At 45.4% G+C, this 15,460-nt stretch overlaps 1 protein-coding gene across 1 annotated transcript in view; it reads left to right on the forward strand.

Annotated features, from left to right (window-relative positions):
- Positions 1-15,460, forward strand: part of LOC144754527 (uncharacterized) — a 207,299-nt gene that overhangs the window by 27,176 nt on the left and 164,663 nt on the right. The window contains exon 3 of the mRNA XM_078642446.1: positions 6,305-6,458. Within this exon, the coding sequence (XP_078498572.1) occupies positions 6,305-6,458 (154 nt within the window). The remainder of the gene's footprint in view (positions 1-6,304; positions 6,459-15,460) is intronic.

Raw genomic sequence — 15,460 nt, forward strand, 5'->3', positions numbered from 1 at the left:
TGAGGGTGGGGTATGCAGGACTACTGTACAGGGGGCTGTACAAGTCTTCTCAGGGGGGTAGGGTACGTTGTCCCAACCAACCCGCCATACGCCCCCGTACCTGTTGGAGCCACACACCTCCCGTGGGCGTGTGGCGGGGCGGATCGCTTCTCCTCGGCTCTCCTGGCCTCCGGGTCTCGTCTCCTGGGCTCCTCGAGGTCTCGTCTTTTGGGCTCTTCAGGGTCACGACAGCTGGGCTCGTCAGTAGCACTTCTCATCCGGGGCAACATCTTGGTTTCTCCTCTCATCCACTCGACTCGGGGTCCACGTTGTCCGTCTCTTCCTGTTCCCTCAGCTCTTTTGACGTCGTCACGTTGACGGAGGGGGGCGTGGCTACCAAGAAGGTCTCCCATCCCTTAAAGGTGTAGTGTTCCGGTTCCTGTCTCGTCGGCCACCAATAATCCGGATCTCCCTCCTTCCATTCATCACGGTCCGGGCAGTCCGGGGGCTGCATGGAGGCAAGGGAGGTACGTGAATCAGGGGCGGCTGCCCACCAAAGTGTAGTCGGATCCCCTGCCACGGGGTCTGGCGTACCCACCCCGTCACAGTAAGCTATATGAGAGGAACCCCTCAAGGTTAGTTCAGCAGTACTCTTAAGTGGCAACATTTAGGGGTGTGCTCTGTAGCTGTGCCATGCAGATATCACTGTCTGAAGTAGTTCTTGAGAACATTACCTCTGCTTTCATGGAATTAATAGAATATTCTGTTGAGTACCAAATTGCACACATATAAAATTATGTCTCATTTCATGCTACCCAGACTTGGGGTAATTAATAATTTGAGGTGATTCAAACACCTCCAGCAAGTCAAACACAAAAATTGAGAATAAAACTATGTCTAAAATATGGCAATACCACGGTCCATTTGGAGATTTTGATTTTGCTTGTTAAAACCTGATCTGAATGCAGCAATACCTTAATCTATGAATGCTACCGAAATTGCGGGAAGACATAGCATGTTTTGAACTTTTCTGAACATCAATGCTGCTTTTTCCTTATACAGGTTGTGTATCTTATATTCACAAATTTATAGAACCATTCTATCTTGTTGTTCACACCAGTAAAATCATTCATAAGACCAAACTCTGGCATCAGTTCCTCTATTAACTTTAGTACAGAGTCAATTTATTTTCGTTTTTTCCTGTATGCTTTGATATTCCCATGGGGCAAATCCCAATCCCCTCTTCTTTTAGTGCTTTATTCCAGCCCTTCTACATTTTTGGTCAGGAAATTGTTAAGAAATCAGAAGCACTCCTTTTGGGAGTGTTTTCAATGTGTTTGAAGACCGTGGAGTGGCAAGAGTGCAGTGACCGATAATACAAGAAATTAAAATAGCAGTCGTAACTTGGGCACTGTGGCACTTTCCACCCCTGATGCACTATTGAAAACTGTGTGGGTGGATGGGTATATGATAGATAAGGATGAATGAAGCATGCACAAGTGAGGGTGAAAGATTGTGGTATTGGAGTGAATGTAGTTTTAACTATCTAGGCATTCAGTTTAAAATGTGTTTATCCACACTCCCATCCTTGTGCATTCATCCATCTGGAAATGCATGCATTCATTCATGCATGCAACCATCTACCCACACCTATGCACATAATCTCTCCACCCACTCTGAATGTCTGTTCACCCTTCTATTTAAATGTTTCCACCTATGTACTAATCTGCTTATCCTTTAAGCCACCACCTACTCACTCATACACTCCTGTACACCACCCTCACAGCTATCTTCACCCTCCGCCATGCTTATATTCATCCATCTATACCCAAGCATCGACTCATGCAGCTATGCATCCCCATCTATCCAGTTACCCACTCACACAACCATTATCCTTGTGTACACCCACACAGGCATCAATGTATTCATCCGACATCCACTTGTGCCTGCATGTTTCAGTGTCTGTTGTCTGGCAGTGTGTGTGTGCTTGCGTGAAACATATAACACAACATCATATTTCATTATGATGAAGGACATATACACCTAAATTAAACCAGACCTATTGGCTTTGTAAATGCTTCTTTTAAATTGCCTCTTTATCCTGCCTGATGCTGTTTTTATTTCATTGACGATAATGTGGGTGCCACATTTTAGTAGAGCAAATCACAGTAATCCGTCTCTAGGACTTTGGTCACATGAGCAGTTAAATGGACAATGAGCAGCTGGTAAGATTGAGCGCAGCAAAACAAGGGGAGCATTGTGTTACAAAACTCTGCTGTGAGGGCTTCAGTGCAGTGTTATTTATATTTCCAATGGTCGTGTAGTTCCTACCAATCCGTAGGACCTGGGCATTGTTTGAATAACATGAATTAAGGGACTGGTGTCAAGACTGATTCTGGACACCCCCGCAGGATAATTTGGCCTATAGACCAGCTAGCTCACAGTGCCACCGTAAGCCCCTTTAACCAACCAAAGAGTGAATGGTTTTCCGGTAGCCACTGAACATGACCGGGGTTCTGGAAACAGTACAGAACCTTTCGCTCAGTCACTCGTGCATACTTATTCTCAGAGAACAATACAGAGGATACACAGTGGGAAGTTTTCAATAAAATTTATTGAACCAACATTATTCTTGCATAAAATATGTGTAATGCAATGATTAGTAGACAGAAACAGATAAACATGATTATAATCCCCAAAAGCGTGAATAGTACACATAGTTCTACCATGGTGCTAAACAATGTATATTTGCAGGCATATAAACAAGGCAGTAATTCTAGCGTACTCCTACTATGCGAACCCCACTCTAAGTGAACCTAGAGTGTGTGTAGGTGTAGAGATCAAAGAACCACCCTCCCAACCCCCCAAGGGATGATCCAACCCCATTACCTGAAGGGATTAAGTGAAGTACCCCTTCTTGGTCACAAATGGGACACCCCTCATGAGATGTCAGACCTCTGCGTGGTGATTTCTCAGCATGCAAGGACCCTTGGTGTCAGTGGAAGTACCTTTTCTTCTAATCTATTTGGATGCTTATCTTTTATAATAGAAAACAGCCTTGCGATAGGTTAGTGATACTATGGATATATAGATAGCCCAGTCGCCCCATGGATGAAGATAGTGATGACATTTGTACGTAGTGCAAAACGAGACCTTGTACATGACCTTCAGGGCGTTGTGATGATGTTCTGTGAAGTTAGATGTAAAAACAAGTTTAGTTTCAGAGAAACTAATCCAACATTGTTGTGCGTGCAAATGTGTGCAAAAGGTCACAGCTGGAAATGTTATTTGTGAGGACAATGTAAGAAATAAACTGCTTCGCTACATGGGCCTAACTCATGAATATAACACATTTCTAAAGGTTAATCTGAAACCTAAAGATATGAGTAATAGTACCTGATGAAAATATGGAAAATGAATATAATGAAATGGATGGATATCAGGAGGAAGCAGGTTACACAAAAAAAATTACGCGAGAGAAATGGAAAAACCAAATGATAAAATAAAGGTGCAAGAAAGTACTAAATAAGATAAAAAGTGAAAATAGAGTGAGAGAAAAATAGCAAGAGAGAAAGAACACAGGTGGTCAGTAAGTGTGGATGATGGAGGTACGGTGCTTTTTGCAGTACCTGCAACAAAAGCCATGGTTAATTGCTTCGCTCCTACCAGCAGCTAAGACATCACTCACACACAGAACATGAATAATATTGCAGGCCGTTACAGTGCGATATTCATTCGCACACACAACATGTAGCAGCGGAGCTAGCTCAGAACATGTACAGAAGAGAAAGCCGCAGTGCCAAGCACTCTCTCACAGAACATAACATCGCAAGGAGCAGTACAAGCTCACTGTAGACGTAGTCTGCCAATAAAAGCTTCTCCCACGCACAATTAATGTATTATACCAGCAGCTGGCAGGGTTAGGTGTTCACAAGCAACAGGACCAGCACGGACGGTAGCAGTGCATTCTTTTTTCGCAATCACTTCTGTTGCAGCACCTAAATGTAATTGCCAGCTTCCCTCCTTACACACAGTGACAGGACAGATTTCCACAGCTCCCTTAGTTTAAAGTCGGCGTTAAAAGACCTTCATCCTCACTGTAATACACAATCCTCAAAAACTATCCGAATATATATCAACTTCACTCTTGTTTGTATGGAAAACCCTGAACTTATTGCAAACAACTCTTATTCATTGCCTTTCCCTCAATCTAGCCATCTTCCTGTGGGGGGACGTCACAGCTACACAAACTGTGCAGCGAAGAGCTAAAAATCACTATACAGATCGCCTCACTGCAAATTTCCAAACCACTCAGAACAGACCTAACAGATGCTGTAGCTGTACAGGCTTCCCTCATACACGAACAGATAGCAAAGAAAGTGCAGTGAAAGTGTCCCTAACTACTGCCGAATAGATACAACACTGGTGATAGAAATGCAAGCAATGTGTTCTCTCGCTGTCTGTCACTGTTCACTTTCTCTAGTGTATGATCAGTGAGAAAGTGTTGTTATTAATCTGAAATGTTTATTTATCTATTTTATTTATTTATAAAAAAAAATGTTTATTTATTTTTCAAGAATGAGCTTTCATGTTCACACTTCTAGCTTGTGTTTTTCCTTTTCAGAGAATAAACAAAATAGATTTCATTATCATGGTGCAGTAGATGATGCACATTTATTTAATGTGTTCATTTGTTCCTGGAGAAGGAAGCCAAAGACCAGGAGATGTCCCACGCAAGAAACCTTTTTCAAGACCTGCTGCCCATTCCACAGCTGTGCTTTATTCATTACTTTAAAAGCTTATTGCTTTGTTTGCTTCAATAGTGCTATGTAATTTCCCTTGCTTGCCGGATAAAGTTTGCTTAATAATTATTGATAATGCAGGTGTTTTCATTGTGATGTATCCCTCAAAAAATATGGAGAGGCACTCTAAACCGCCAAAAAAGAAAGTGTAGATATATATCTAAAGTGAAGATTCCCTTTTGTGCAACCGTCAAGATGGTTGCACAAAAGTGAATCTTCTCTTTAGATAGATAGATTCATTGTAATGTATTACATTCATCTTACTATGTCAAGTGTGTTGTTTTACACTGTCTGAAACCTTTCTGGGATGTGTGCCAGAATTTCCCTTGCTTTACAAACTGATCAGTCTCTATGTCAGACTGTTAGCTGGTGCTATACTTAAACTTTTTGCTCTCACTATCGATGCCATTAGACTGTGTGCTGATTTTTGATTAGACTTTTTGGCGCTTACCTCAGAGGCAGACTTCATGTATGTTCTCTTACTGATTTATATTTAGACATTCCTTGACATACGAATTGAGTACGACAATATTGTGTTTCGACCTCTCGCAGTTTACATTTTCGATGCATTATTGATAGTATTTTGAATATGACTACCAACTTTTTGCTTCTATAAAATTCTTAAAACTTGAATATGCCCTGCAAAGGTTTTCTTCATTTGTGCATGTGCACCCGTCCTTCGGGGTTCACGTAGCATTGATCCTGCACATCAACCCATTTCATTTATTAGTTAAAACATTGACCCCACCATGGAACGCAACAGTGCATCTTTAATTACAGACAATGGTCAGATGCATTCACACAAGCATGCACAATCACTCAAAATAGAAGAGCAGTCTTCTCACACATTAGAGGTATAGTGCAGACTGAAGTAGTGCAAGCTCCCTCCTTTCTCTTGCTCTCTCACACACACGTATGCACAAAGGTAGAACACAGCAGCTGTGGTATATGGGTCCCTAACACACACAGGATAAATACAGCTGAAGCAATACAATAGTCTCTTACCACAAGAACGAGACACACATCATCAGTGTAGGTCTCTCCTGTACACAGGACCAGCACAGCACGACCAGTAACTCCGAATGTTTCCTGTGTTCATTAACAATAGGTGGAGCAGAAGCAATTCGGGCTTCTCAGACATACAAACATCAGGGACAGGGATAGCACAGGCAGCAGAGGCCAATGTTCCCGTGCAAACATCCAGAACAGGCGGCAACAATGCAAGCCTCACTTCCAGAAAGAACAGGTTAAGTAGAGGCAGCAGTGTAGACTTCTCTCACACACTGTAGGACACATGAACCTTAATTTACCCTTACAATGCTTGTTATTGCAGGGAGACTGAAAACTGTGTGCGAATCACTGCTTGTTAGTGGTCTGTCGTTGACATTAACATGTTTTGTGAAGAGTAGCTCTGTAATGTGAGGGAAGCCTGGCAATCTCCAAGCATATGTCTGTTTATTTATCAGGTGCTAATCAGAACTGTTTTCTTTGCTGGTATTTGAAAAATGCCTCTTTTGTTCTAGATTAAGCCTTGGTCAGAACTACCGAAGTTCATCAAAGTGTACTTCTGTTTGGCAATCGTATCCCTTCTCTGCGTGCTGGCGCTAACCATATACAGCATCGTCCTCCAGAAAAAGGAAGGATTCACCGTTTCCCTTATACAGCTGATTGGCGTGGGTAAGGAGTGACACATTTTCTAAGATCATTATCTCCAAAATTAACACACTGAAAGCTTTAGAACACTTTAAGTTTGTTTCTTCCTCCGAACTCTCGCTGTATGTTCCAGTATGAAAGCACAGAATGCAAACAATAAGTCTCTTTAATACACAGTCAGCAGTGTATACCACATGTTTCTCTGAGGTTCCTTGACCTTGCGTCACCTTTATTCTTTGTCTCTCGTCATGAGTTGGCTGATAATTGGTGCAATTTATATTGCACCCAATAAAATACGACTCTGCTGAGATTTTATCTGAAATGTATTAGGGGGATCCAAAATGTATCGCAATAATTCCGGTCTAATTACCTTAGTCTTATTTTCAGGTCACTGCTCTGGTATTCCCTATGGAATTGACTGACTTCTGAACTATGCAGATTCCTGTGTTTCCGCCTTCAATCCAGAAGGAAGGGAGGCGATCCAAGTCTCTAGTCCGCATAGAAATGTGCTAACTACCTTTTAGTTAACCGCCTTACTTTTGGTGAGGCGGAGCCCCACATTATAGTACCCAGAGCCTCGTGGGAGAGAGAGACTCGTTACCCCAGCTGCCTTGGCCCGGAGGAGGCCGCAACAATCCCTGTAGGTTCCGGAGTACCATTTAATCAGCTGAAGTGTCCTGCAGCATGGGAGCCTTGTTCAAGAACCCAGAGCTGCGCAGGGGAGACAGACGTGTTCTCCCAGCTGCCTTGGCCCGGAGGCGGGCCGCAGCAATCCCTGCAGGTGCTGGAGTGCCATTTAATCAGCTGAGGTGTCCTGCAGCATGGGAAATGCCCGGGCGAAGACCAGGCCTGTCAGCACCAGGAAGAGGCGAGGCAGGGCAGGGCCACCCCACTTGGCCCCAGTCTAAAGTGTTGTGGGCTTCTATGGTAAGGTTGAGCTTGGTTTGATAATTCCTTCTTTGTCCGTGACTCTGTTCTCAGATCCTGCCAATGGGAGACAAAAGGCCTTAGCAGCCCCAGTTGAAAATAATGGGACCACTCTGAACAGCTATCTGCAATGCGCAGTTGTAGAGATCTCAAAGGAAATTGAGCTAATGGAGCGTTGTTGCCCCCTTTCTTCACCCCCGGGAGGCATTCTTAGACTGGTTTCCGCCTAGTCTGGCAGTTAAAAACGGCACTGTGCCCACTCAGTCTCCTACCTCTGCAGAGGCTTTAAGCGCTGAATCAGTTGGGGACATCACCGTTTTTATTGAAGCAGCCAGTGCTATCCCAGAGATGGGAAACTGGTGGTCTGGCTGGAAAAGAACTGATGTGGGCTCCAAGCGGAAACGGGCACGCATTGTAACTCCTCCCCCTGCTTCTGGAAATAGTGCTGGGAATCTGGATGGCAATTTTAGTTCCTTTGAGGCTTTTGTTGGGGACTTAGAATCATCTATTTTAAATCATACCTCAAATAGCTTCACCTTACTATTTACACGTTAGGAAGTCAAGCTAAAGGAGCTGATTCCTCACTCTCACCCACCCACAATCCGTTCCGGCACTGCGTCCATGTCAGGGGGCGGAATCGGAGCCGTCTCCCTTTGTGATTATTCCATAGGCATTGACCACCTGGAAAAAGGACCTGCATTCAACCCAGCACAACCTGCTTTTGCGAGGAATGTCCCACTTGGCAAACCCATAAACATTCTTGGAAACAGTCATCCTAACCCACAACTTCCCCTGCACTGCACCCCTTATGTTTTAGTGTTGAAAAACGGCCCAATTCTTTCTGGTCAATCCCATGAGGATTTTTGGGGATTGAAGAACAACATTTTTTTTTTTGCAGAGTTTTATATAGCGCGAACTAGAACCGAACCGAATCAGTTATCAGAGCGCTTTACATAGCACCAGTTACGTTACATGAGGACACACTTTCATTTTAGGCACGGGGAGATTAAGTGATTTGCCCAGAATCACAGGGGGTTTTTGGCGTCGTTACCGAGACTCGAACCTAGATCCCCAGGTCCGAGGTCGAGCGCCTTAGCCGTTAGGCCAACCCAAATTTACTCATTGGTTTAAAGATAAGGGGATGGATAGTGGACTTACCTTCTGAAATTCTAATGGCCCGTAGAACCCACTGAGTAGGGCCAGGCAGAAGGGAGTCGCTTGGTGATTGCGTGATCGTAAATTTTAGATCTCAATTGGAGGTTAAGTCCCTTTTAACAATGTTGGGTAATCAACCTCATTCCTTTACACATATCCAGGTGTTACCGCTTGGTCATTTCTACAAGCCATCCATCTTGTCTAACCTCAACCCAGTAACTGTTGATGATTTCCCAACATTAATATCAAGTTGTTGTGGCTTCAATATTCCTACTAGGAACTCATTTGAGCCCCTGTCAGCACTGGAGGATTTAGTCTGACGGTTGAAGGTTTTTCCCCCCTCTGTATTGCTGCTCCCCCTTCTCCATTGCCAGAGCCTCATAACGTCCAAACATTAGGGGCCCCTGACCCTCCTCAGAACTGTGGTTGCAAATATAACATCGAGGATCATACCCCTGCCCTAGTTCATGAGCGACAGGATACAGACTCGATCGGTGCCTCCTCCACGCGAATCATTATGAGAAACCACAATAAGAAGCTCTTAAGTATAGCATCTTGGAATATCGCGGGGGTTCGCACCAAAATTTAGAATCCGGATTTTATAAACTTCATGAACATCCATGACACCATTTGTTGCCAAGAAACTTGGTCTCTGTCTGACTTTACTATCAATGGGTTTCAGGGGCTTTTTCGACCTGCCTCGCAATCTAAGACAGGCAGAGCGAGTAAGGGCTTGGCCACTTTTTTATCAGTTAAGATCACGGACATTAGCATTACAAAATGTTGTCCCTCCCCACATTTATTGGTCTCTTTCTTATTATTCCCTGACAACTACAATATTGTGTTAATTAATGTTTATTGTAATGTTTTTAAACAGTCGTCTGGAGGAATCATTCAAAATCTTTCAAAATGCTAAACACATTGTTTATCTTAGTTGGGCTGGTTATTTTAATGTTACACTTTGCCGGTTTTCAGATTCCCGGGTCTGTGGCTTAAATGACGGCCATTCACATAACATTACACTCTCCTCCCACTCGCTTATGTTGATGTGTTAAATGACTGAGTCCTGAAATATAAGGGTCGATTATGATGGCGGACGGACCTGCGTCCATCTGACACCCCCGAGGTGGAGGGACCGTCCGCAGGGGCAGCGGCGTTCTCTAAGTAGGAATTAGGATGTGACTGCCACCCTGGCGGTCACATCCCGTATATTTAACATTGCGGCGGGTGCTGCTTTAAGCAGCACCCGCCGCAAAGTTAAAAATGCATGCTGTGCATTTGTATGCACAAAGCGGCAGGCACCGCGCGGTGCCTGCCACATTGTGCATGCAACTGCAGGGGGGTACCATAGGTACCCCCCATGTGCACCCCACCCCCCCAACACCCTGGGGGCCCGCAAGGGGCCCCCAGAAGCAAAGGTCTACATGCTTTTCCACGGCGGAAAAACCGCCGCGGAAAAGCATGTTTCCGCACTCATGGTAATGTGGCTGGCGGTGTTTTGCAGCCACCGCCACCATATTGCGGTCCACATCCCGCGGATCAGCGGCGGACGGACCTGCTGTCCGCCGCTGATCCCACCGCCATCATAATCTGGCGGTGGGTGTTTTCTATGCCGCGGCGGTGAATCCGCATCCTCCGGGCCGGCGGTGGCTTCCACCGGCCCGGAGGATGCGGATTCACCGCCATCGTAATCGACCCCATAATTTGGTTTCCATGCGTGATGTCTGCGGTTCAGAGAATGCTAGTGTCCCCACTTTCATAGGAAACTCATCAGGGAGCACCACAGATTTCTTTCTTTTGTCAAATTAATTGTGCCCTTATCTCTCTAATCTGACAACAGTTGGTAGCTGTGTGAGTGATCACAACCCACTTTCCATTAAGTTGGTTTCTCTTGTTAACCCTATTAAAACAAGTCGTTCTGACAATTTGAAGCTCTCTAAGAACAAGCATTGGAAATGCAATAGGTCTCGCATTAGGAAAGTTTGAGTTATTGGTCTTATAAATGACTTTTTTTTTATTTATGTGTTCTTTTTTAAAATATCTAAATTAATAGCTTTGTCATTTACAATGCCAATAGTTTTAACTTTCGCAAATGTGACACCTATAACAGTGGGGAAGAAAGCAATGCAAGAAAGTGAGAACAACAAAAGAAAGGAGACTGGGAGAAAGGGAAGAGAGAGAAAGAGGAATAGTGAGAGATAGGCAAAAAGAGAACTGGAGAGTGAGAATAAGGATGTAGGGACAGGTGCAAAGGAGAGCAGTAAAGAGAGGTACACAAGAGAGTGAAGACAGTGCGGACACTAGTGAAAGAGAAAGTAAAATAAAAACGGAACACGATGTGGAAGGTATGGGAAACACCGAGCCCAAAAATAAATGGGGGCACGGAAAAGGAGAACAAGCATTGAAAATGCAATAGGTCTCGCAATAGAAGAGTTTAACTTTTTTCGTTTTGCAAATGGATGAGTGGCGTTGCGTGGATGAGTGGCGTTGCGTGGATGAGTGGCGTTGCGTGGATGAGTGGCTTGTGAGAGTGGCGTTGCGTGTGAGAGTGGCGTTGCGTGTGAGAGTGGCGTTGCGTGTGAGAGTGGCGTTGCGTGTGTGAGTGACGTTGCGTGGGTGAGTGGGGTTGGAATGCAATAGGTTTCGCATTAGAAAAGTTGTAGTTATTGGTCTTGTAAATGACAATTTATTTATGTTTTCGTTGTTAAAATTGCTAAATTGATGGCTTTGTCATTTACAATGCCAATAGTTATAACTTTTGCGAATGTGACACCTATAGCATTTGGAATGCAACATGTTTTGTATTTATGTGACTTATATGGCAGCTCTGGTCGTTATGCTACATCTCTAGATAGTTTTATCTTTCGCAAATGTGACACCTATTGTAACACAATATGTGTTGTGAGTGAGGGTGAGGGGTTGAGGGTGAGTGAGGGTGAGGGGTTGAGGGTGAGTGAGGGTGAGGGGTTGAGGGTGAGTGAGGGTGAGGGTGAGTGAGGGTGAGGGTGGGTGAGGGTGAGTGAGGGTGAGTGAGGGTGAGGGGTTGAGGGTGAGTGAGGGTGAGGGGTTGAGGGTGAGTGAGGGTGAGTGAGGGTGAGGGTGAGTGTGGGTGAGGGTTTGAGGGTGAATGAGGGTGAGTGAGGGTGAGTGAGGGTGAGTGAGGGTGAGTGAGGGTGAGTGAGGGTGAGGGTTTGAGGGTGAGTGATGGTGAGTGAGGGTGAGTGAGGGGTTGAGGGTGAGTGAGGGTGAGTGAGGGTGAGTGAGGGTGAGTGAGGGTGAGTGAGGGTGAGTGAGGGTGGGTGAGGGTTTGAGGGTGAGTGATGGTGAGTGAGGGTGAGTGAGGGGTTGAGGGTGAGTGAGGGTGAGTGAGGGAGGGTGAGTGAGGGTGAGTGAGGGTGAGTGAGGGTGAGGGTTTGAGGGTGAGTGATGGTGAGTGAGGGTGAGTGAGGGGTTGAGGGTGAGTGAGGGTGAGTGAGGGTGAGTGAGGGTGAGTGAGGGTGAGTGAGGGTGAGTGAGGGTGAGTGAGGGTGAGTGAGGGTGAGTGAGGGTGAGTGAGGGTGAGTGAGTGAGGGTGAGTGAGTGAGGGTGAGTGAGGGTGAGTGAGGGTGAGTGAGTGAGGGTGAGGGTGAGTGAGGGTGAGGGTGAGTGAGGGTGAGTGAGGGTGAGTGAGGGTGAGTGAGGGTGAGAGGGGGTGAGTGAGGCTGACTGATGAAACCCCTCTCTGATACTTGTTGATTTGCTGGCACTGCGAGGCCCAGCGAGCAGACCCCACTGCAACACACTGGGACGAGAACTGAAAACAAAAATCTGAACAGCGCACGATCAAGGCAGAGGCGTCGCGGCTGTTCGCTCAGAAGCAAACTGCGTTTTTAAAGGAGATTATGAATTTGTCAGTGTTCAGCCCTTCAAATCCATTAAGTAATTTTGACTACATCTATTGCCGTTTTTGCGGCTTTCTGCAGCCTTTGTAGTCCCGGAGTTAAACGCGTGTTTACTGCACACATTTATTATAGCAATATTCCACTTGGTAACAATACTTTTAAAACGTCTTAATATCAAGCGAACCACGGAGCTAAATAAAGAATACAAATAACATGTTTGTGCTGTTGTTCAGTGGGTGTGTCGGTTTCTACTTAACCAAGCATTGAAGTATGGTATCTTCGACAGCCGGCTCCAGTGAAGGCACTCATTAGCCGGGAGCGCCTTCGGTTTCACTCGGTGTCAGACACCTGTCACCCCTTGAATGGGCCGTTGTGGTGCACAAGATATGGAGCCGATCAATTCGTGGGCAAGCTTGATTAAAAAAAAAAGCGCCTTGATCTTGGGGAGCGATGAAGTCATGCGGGCCCCCCTCACAAATCCCGTTTCTGAGAAATCTGTCCAAAAAACACGGATGAAAAGGTTACAGTTCTACCTCGCCGGTACCCGCGTGAAATTGCTTGTCGCTGTTTTCTGGCAGTGATTGCCGGGTCTGTGCTGCTAGCATTAACCATGCTGACAGGGCAGACGTTTTACGGATGGCGGTGGTTGCCCGGCAGATTACTGTACAATGTAGATTTAATCTCTCCCCTGTCCTGACAATTTGAAGCGAAAGGTTGTGAAATATCCAACTGCTGTCCTCTTCGGGGCGAATGGGAAAATCAGATTACTTGTTCCCGGCCCCTAACAAGCAATGGGATGGATTAAGGCCTGGAATTGCAGCTCTAACCAGTGCAGCAAACAACAGAGCTTAATCACTCCGGAGCTCTAGCTCATCCCGTTTAAAGGATTACACACAATTAAAGATATTATTAATAAATAGTCACACGCTGAGCCGTGGCACGTGCCTTGAAACAGCAACCGCACACCGGCTTTAAACCGCTGAAAAATAACTATACGAATCGTGTGTGTTGCTTCGTCGAATAGTTTCAAAATTCACAATTAAGTCGAACTAATCTGGTAGAATGGAAAAAAACAGGAGTTTGAAATATGAATCTTGAGCTTTCTTGCAAGATGCATAAGTATGTCACAAATGACAATCAGAAATGTAAAAAAATTAAAAAACACAACCGAAGTATCTTTTCTATGGTAATTGCTGCATTAAACTAGGCTGTGATCCTCTACTTTATAAAATGCCACATTTGTTGAAGGAAAGTTCCGTTCGTGTTTCTGCAGGCCTATCAAGCTTCGTGGGTCTGATTGAATAAGCCTTGCAATGTCGCCTGCGACCGTCTCTTAACTGCAAAGATACATTTTGTCAAATAGAAGCGCCTGTCCAAAGCTCATAGGCATGTGGGTGTGAAGAAGCCGGGCCGGGCAGGGGAGGGGGCGGAGCGGGGAGAGCGAGAGCGGCATGTTGGTGTGAAGAAGCCGGGCCGGGCAGGGGAGGGGGCGGAGCGGGGAGAGCGAGAGCGGCAATCGTGTGTGTTGCTTCGTCGAATAGTTTCAAAATTCACAATTAAGTCGAACTAATCTGGTAGAATGGAAAAAAACAGGAGTTTGAAATATGAATCTTGAGCTTTCTTGCAAGATGCATAAGTATGTCACAAATGACAATCAGAAATGTAAAAAAATTAAAAAACACAACCGAAGTATCTTTTCTATGGTAATTGCTGCATTAAACTAGGCTGTGATCCTCTACTTTATAAAATGCCACATTTGTTGAAGGAAAGTTCCGTTCGTGTTTCTGCAGGCCTATCAAGCTTCGTGGGTCTGATTGAATAAGCCTTGCAATGTCGCCTGCGACCGTCTCTTAACTGCAAAGATACATTTTGTCAAATAGAAGCGCCTGTCCAAAGCTCATAGGCATGTGGGTGTGAAGAAGCCGGGCCGGGCAGGGGAGGGGGCGGAGCGGGGAGAGCGAGAGCGGCATGTGGGTGTGAAGAAGCCGGGCCGGGCAGGGGAGGGGGCGGAGCGGGGAGAGCGAGAGCGGCAATCGTGTGTGTTGCTTCGTCGAATAGTTTCAAAATTCACAATTAAGTCGAACTAATCTGGTAGAATGGAAAAAAACAGGAGTTTGAAATATGAATCTTGAGCTTTCTTGCAAGATGCATAAGTATGTCACAAATGACAATCAGAAATGTAAAAAAATTAAAAAACACAACCGAAGTATCTTTTCTATGGTAATTGCTGCATTAAACTAGGCTGTGATCCTCTACTTTATAAAATGCCACATTTGTTGAAGGAAAGTTCCGTTCGTGTTTCTGCAGGCCTATCAAGCTTCGTGGGTCTGATTGAATAAGCCTTGCAATGTCGCCTGCGACCGTCTCTTAACTGCAAAGATACATTTTGTCAAATAGAAGCGCCTGTCCAAAGCTCATAGGCATGTGGGTGTGAAGAAGCCGGGCAGGGGAGGGGGCGGAGCGGGGAGAGCGAGAGCGGCATGTTGGTGTGAAGAAGCCGGGCCGGGCAGGGGAGGGGGCGGAGCTTGGAGAGCGAGAGCGGCAATCGTGTGTGTTGCTTCGTCGAATAGTTTCAAAATTCACAATTAAGTCGAACTAATCTGGTAGAATGGAAAAAAACAGGAGTTTGAAATATGAATCTTGAGCTTTCTTGCAAGATGCATAAGTATGTCACAAATGACAATCAGAAATGTAAAAAAATTAAAAAACACAACCGAAGTATCTTTTCTATGGTAATTGCTGCATTAAACTAGGCTGTGATCCTCTACTTTATAAAATGCCACATTTGTTGAAGGAAAGTTCCGTTCGTGTTTCTGCAGGCCTATCAAGCTTCGTGGGTCTGATTGAATAAGCCTTGCAATGTCGCCTGCGACCGTCTCTTAACTGCAAAGATACATTTTGTCAAATAGAAGCGCCTGTCCAAAGCTCATAGGCATGTGGGTGTGAAGAAGCCGGGCCGGGCAGGGGAGGGGGCGGAGCGGGGAGAGCGAGAGCGGCATGTGGGTGTGAAGAAGCCGGGCCGGGCAGGGGAGGGGGCGGAGCGGGGAGAGCGAGAGCGGCAAT

The sequence above is a fragment of the Lissotriton helveticus genome, chromosome 5_1, assembly GCF_964261635.1.
Source record: "Lissotriton helveticus chromosome 5_1, aLisHel1.1, whole genome shotgun sequence".
Classification (NCBI taxonomy): Eukaryota; Metazoa; Chordata; class Amphibia; order Caudata; family Salamandridae; genus Lissotriton; species Lissotriton helveticus.